General features: G+C 49.1%; 1 protein-coding gene across 1 annotated transcript; it reads left to right on the top strand.

Annotated features, from left to right (window-relative positions):
* The first annotated feature begins 4,925 nt into the window (after window positions 1–4,925).
* On the top strand, window positions 4,926–5,520 carry BO97DRAFT_214071 (uncharacterized protein). Its single transcript, XM_025690600.1, has one exon. The coding sequence runs from the start codon at window positions 5,069–5,071 to the stop codon at window positions 5,456–5,458; it is 390 nt and encodes a 129-aa protein (XP_025554657.1). The 5' UTR covers window positions 4,926–5,068; the 3' UTR covers window positions 5,459–5,520.
* Window positions 5,521–6,095: the final 575 nt, after the last annotated feature.

Below are 6,095 nucleotides of genomic sequence, written 5' to 3'. Positions count from 1 at the left end.
GAACTGTTCTCATTGGGCGACAAGCGATCTAGCCCAACCCAGCAATTCCCCAAAGCAACTAAGGAAGTAGCTAGGCAAGCCGACTTACGTCGAAGGCACGAGGGACCCAACTGAGGCCGACAGCATGCCATGAAGTCCGAGCATGACGTGCCAAAGGGAGCGGCCCTCCCTCCCTCTCGCCCCTCCAACGGTCAGGATCGCCCGTCAGCCTGTTGGAGAGAGTCATGTCCCCAGTGGCAGCCCGTGCTGTCATGGAGCCGACGTTGCACGACATGATTTGCGCAGGACCCGGTGGCTGCCCAAAAAAGAAGCGCATGCACGCCGACGCTCGAACTTCCTGAATCTCGACCGGGATCCACCCAGATAATGCTTAGGGCCGGCAAATCATGTTGAAGATGCCCTGTACATTCCCGTCAATTCAATCCGGGGGCAATCACGGCTTGATGACTTGATGGATTGCAGTTCAGCCTGCCTAGTGCGAGGTTATTCCTGAAACTTTCCACTGAGCATGCAAGACAAGACTCCCAATCTAAGGAATGGAGGGGACAGGAAAAGAAGGCCAAGGGCAACGAACTGATCACTATTGTCGAGGCAATGATCCCTTATACCTAGTATAGCATACATCCGCTCAACCAGAAAGACCCGCTCTTTTTAAAAGGCACACACAGACAAGCATGGCAGAATAAGTCCACTAAGGAAATGTATTCAGTAAAAGTAGACGAAATAATAATAAAGGTAAGTGACCGCGAGGTCGGAGGTTCTAGTCTGTCTTGGTATCAATCCATGTATCCCACTGCACAACAAGGAAAAAAAAAAGAAAGCAAATCAAATCAACCCAGTCCGTCTATAAGAAACGCCGATTCTAGAGTAAACCAAAAAGAAACACCCGAGGAAAAGAGACAGAGAGCTTTTAATGAAACAGATCATGGACCTGGAGTCGTGTCGGCCGATTAAAAGTTGTATGCGTTTGAAGAGAAGTCGATCCAAGAAGAAAGGTAGCCGTGCCGGACCATGATCAAGGCGATGGTGAAAAGGGCGTGATTAGGAAACGAAGCGGATATTCCGAAACCAGAGGTTGCCGACGAAGCACGTAAGAAAATCAGATAGATGTAGTGGTACAGATACTATGGGAAGCTGTTAGTTCGAGGTCAAGCCATGACGCAAGCGGGATGCCTAGCACTTACAAGCTCGCTTTCATAGCAGTCACATTAGAACTCCGAGGCCCTGCGCCAGGTGCGAGAAACCACAGATAACTTTTTCGCTCGAGAGATCAATAGAATAGAAGGTTGTGGTTGGCAGATGTCCTCCAGGGATTCATCGAGTCGAAGGGGGTGGCGGCGGTGCACCGGGCTTCTTGACCCCCGTGGTGTCATAAGCTCCGCGTCCCATGTTGAAGGCTGAGAGGTCCTTAGGTATCATCGCCGATTCTGCGCAGACAGCCATGGTCAGAGAAAAGTCAAGGTTGGTCTTGTGAGACGATGAGGCAAGAGGGGAGGTGGGAGGAGAAAAAGAAGTAGAAGTGTGAAAGTGGATGGTCGAGTGGAAGTAATTCTCGAGGTGGAAGGGAGTACTCACGGAAGCTTAAATAAAGACAGGTCTGGCTCTCCGGGAGACCAGATTGACAAAAATCCAAAGGCGAAAATAAAATATTAAAAAATAAGTATTAAGGAAAATCGAATTAGTAGGGAGACTGTGCGTTTGGTGATAGATCGCCTAGCGAGGTACCCAAGATCCCCGGCAAAGAACAGGCGGTAATGATGCAAAGGACGGAGGATGCAGCTGCAGGTGAGATCGGAAGTGCGATCCTTATTTAAGAGGGATCACAGGTCTGACGCTCGAGCCAGGGTGATGTAGCGACGATAGGTAGATCTGTAGGGCAGGAATGCGACTTCAAGGTACCAAGAAAACGGGCTTGTAAGAATGAGGAAGGTCGTTGTGGAGTCGGTCGATGGTCTTCTCCCCCCCTCTTCAAGTCTGGTCGATAGGTCGTTTGGCTGGAATTGTCCGGTTCAGGTGTCGATAGGCCGCGGTGCTTTTCGGTCGAGGATGCGATAATGCGCCTTTCTTGCTTTTTCCGCCGTTCGATATGTCGAGGTGTAAAAATACGCAGAGGCGTGCTGGTCAAATATTCGGGGATCAAGCGCGATCTGATCAAGAACCAACGACCAAGGAAACGGAACGACTAATGCAGTCCGCAAGGAGATGATCCTGGAAAGGAGGTGCCACGGAAGTGAACTCCGTCTAATCCGGTAACGAAAAAGAAAACAAATGCGAGATTGGACGTATCGCAAGGGAGGATGGAACGCGGCCTCAGAGGTAACGTCACGGGGAGAGGCAGGTCGGGATAGGAACCGAAGGCGCGAGGGAATGGGCGAAAGTACGTAGGGAGGAGGGCGGAGAATAGGAGCTGGAAGAGATAATGGAGATGGAGGAAGAAGGGCGTGGTTGTTTGTTAATTGATTGAATGGCCAGGGAATGGTTGGATTGAAGAATTTAGTAAAGTAGAAAGACTTGAAGGGGCTCCATCACTTTGATATATAAGTAGCTCGCTTTGTTCTGCTTCATTCTACTTCCATTGCAAGTTTTTTATTATTATTTAATATACTGGATTGGGTTATTCTCTTTAAGATTGGGGGGATCTAACCAGGCAGTCAACAGACAAATGGAAAAGAAAAGCTTAAAAAATAGAATACTAAATCAGAAAAGGGAAAAAAACAGACAGCGAACCATTGAAGAATTTCAAAAAAGCAAAACAAAATGGAGAAAGAGAGAGAGAGAGTGGAGGGATTGAGATGAGATAAAGTGGCAGCAGCAGCAGCCGCCATGGCAGGAGAATCAAAAAGGTAAATACGGAGGACCAAAGAGAGAGAAAAAAAAAAGCAAAATAAATTCAAATAAAAATAGTAAAAAAAAGGTACCATACCCCAGCTGACGGGGCCGGCCAGAAAAGGCCAGAATTATCGGAGGAATAATCGCAAAGATAATTAGACTAGACGACTAGACAAGGAAAAGGGCAAAAATAATAATGAATTTCTCGATACATAATACCGACCCAACAACTAAGACCAAAAGCAGCTCTGTTTACTGTCGAGCATAGCTAGACAACTAACTGACTAGCTAGGTAAGCGGCTCTCCCGTCGTCCCGAAGCTGTGGATGCGAAACCATCTTTCCCACCCATTTCTGCCCTCTTGCGCTCCCTTTCCCCCTTTCTTTTTCCTTTCCTTAGGGGATTCCACGCCCCCAGTCGCCAACGTTCTGACGGCTCTTGTGTTCCCATCCCTTCTGTAATTCTGCTTCTACTTGCTGGGTGCCTGAGTGGTTCATGCTCACACCCGATCCCTAACCCTTGATCGATGTTTCGCTGACATGAGTCAGAAAATCCCGATGATGGCTGATTCCAGACACGGGTTCTTTTCGGAAATTGGAAGGCGGTTGATTGATCTTTCAGCGCAAGACAAAATTGCAAACGAAAAAGAAAAAAGGAACGAAAAGACCCGTCTGATCTGTAACGATCATCATCAACATTATCATCCGAGGTTCCAGAACCCGAGTAAAAGCAAAAAGAAAAGGTCTCAATCAGTCAATCAGTCGTGGTTCCATCACCCATCAGTTCGTCCGGTCGTCAGGGAATGAATGAATCAGTTCTTGGGCCGTCATAAGACATCAAATACCGTAGAAAGAGGAATGGTATCGGGGATCTAGCCACAACCCACACCACCATCGTCATCGCGGCGAGCACCGCACCGTTCTGGTAAAAGAGAAGAAGCCAGAAATTCTGCGATCTCCACCGAGAATCACACCCTTTGAACCTGCGACTGGGTACATCAATCAGAAGCTAGGGGGAGTTAGGGAACCGACTTCTCGGGCAAGTTTGGTGCATGTGGGTGGAGACGACAGCCGCTCAGAGGAACCCGCGGATGGATCCGCTGGGGCTTGTCTTCATGCTCGCTCGCGTGGTGGTTTTGGAGAGGGAGGGGGAGAATCAGGGGCCCCTGGAACCTGGATCGATGGTTACTGGCATTATCGATGGATGATTCCCGGAAGCCCTAGCTCCTCAGTACGTACATACAGTACTGGCTGTACCTTCCCGTCCTTACTACATAGGTACAGTAGATAGTCTTCATTCATCCCCGTGTCTTCAAGCATGTCTTTTTTCCGTAGGGTTACTGAAAGTACCGTCAAGATTTCATTGCTTTCTTTTTTTCTCATTGGCTTGCTTTATTTTCCGGCATTGATGAGACCTAAAATTGCGTACTGGGGCTATCATTTGCCATCGTTGGCAGCTAACGAAATAGAGCCGATTAGTAGGCGGTACTGTGGTCGGCTGCTTTCCCCCAACGCGGCTAGACGCAACCCTGGGAAAGTCCCGGAGTACAGTACCTGCATAGGCGCCCCATTGTACGATCACGATCATCCACACTGGATCGAGCAGCAAACTTGCGCAAACAATTGCTTACTTGCTTGCTTGCTTGATAGGTATCGGTCCCTAGGTAGGAAAGTCAAGATACATTTACCCAACCTATGGAATGATTCTTCAGAGTGATGTGCCAAAGTACCTTTACCTCCTCACCCCTAGGTATGGTACTCTCCGTACCTGCCCCAAGAAAGAAGAAGGGGGGGGGGGGCGCTTGCATGAGGTAAGCAGCAGTAGGCGGCCGCCAATTCCGGACACTTTAAGTCGACCACCTCATGGGGAAGAAAGAGAGAGGGTCTTCCACTTCGTCTGGATCCAGGTCTCAGAACCAATCCAAAAGCTGCCGGTTCGCTGGTCAGGTATGTAGTCGCCTGGCTAGAGAGTTTCGGGAGACTATCGCGAGCAAATTCACTGTTTAGTGTTTATTGATTCGATCCCCCTCCTCGGCTGGTCCACCAGTCAGTCTCCTGATTTGATTCATGTCAGCCACAGGAGAGGAGTGGTTCGTTTGTCTGAGACTAGACTAGGACAGGTCAACTCAGCAACCTTGAACATTCGAGCCACTTTTTTTTTTACGTGTACAGGACAATAGCAGTATCCAGACTCGTTTCACACCTCACTTTCTTTTCTCTCTCTCCCAGCTGATACCTCACATGTCGTCGATCTCGACGCAGGCTTCCAGAATCCTCCTCCCTTCTGATCCTCTTTCTCTTGCGTGTCTTTTTCCGACTTGGTTGGTGGTCACCGAGGAAATCGGACGGGCTGAAAGGGGGCAGTGGGGCCTTTCTCTCTCACTCTACCTTATGGGAATAATAACGATCATTGATCCGGCAAACCCACCGCTACCCGTCTCCGTTATTACGTATTTATTCTCGGACCCAGAGACTAGACCCAACCTGCATTCTTCTCGCGTGCTTCTAGTCCTTCTAGCGCCACTCCCCGCGAGCCCCGATAGATGGAGCCCCCTACAGCCCTCCGAAAAACAAAACAAAAAGCTCAACACCGTCCGTCCGTCTCCTCTTGATGAACTACTAAGGTCCTAGCAGAACTAGTCACTTAGAACAATTGAAGTTGATTGACACGGGGGAATAACACCCACCATGACAATGGGTCGCCCTGATGGGGAACTTTTGGTGCAGCCCTGTGCAAGCTTCTAGAAGGCTAGTTAGTCTAAGTAGCGGGTGACATACCCGGACACATGGAAGGTCGTTGGGTCCTTACCCACTGCTAGCAGCATCCATCGGACCACCTACAATAAGGACTAGTATACTATCAGTTCGTACAATAACTACCGTGGACTAGGTAGGTCCTTATCCTCTCAAGAAGGCAAGGATAGTTGTTTGCGAGTGGTAACATCAAAAATTTGCACTTCGACCGCCCATTCTACTCACCTCTACAGTCCTACACATACCCAAGTCCCGCATCCTTGGCAAATACGAGGATTAACCCAGTCGCCTGAACTCCGTATGACCTAAAATTACACTTGACGACCCCACAGCCCGCTAAGCTATCGCTACCGCTGCTGCTACTGCTGCTCATCCACAGCATACATCATTCTAACTTTCTCTTAGGGGTCTGACACTCGCCACAATGGAGCTGCAGCGGTGGAGGAAACGCGAAACCAAAGCCAAGCCTAGTTTCTTGCACTCGTACTTTCTTGCCGAGGAGAGGAAGAGGAGG

The sequence above is a fragment of the Aspergillus homomorphus genome (assembly GCF_003184865.1).
Source record: "Aspergillus homomorphus CBS 101889 unplaced genomic scaffold BO97scaffold_5, whole genome shotgun sequence".
Lineage (NCBI taxonomy): Eukaryota > Fungi > Ascomycota > Eurotiomycetes > Eurotiales > Aspergillaceae > Aspergillus > Aspergillus homomorphus.
Note: the sequence above shows the minus strand (reverse complement) of the source record. Positions and strands in the feature narration are given on the sequence as shown.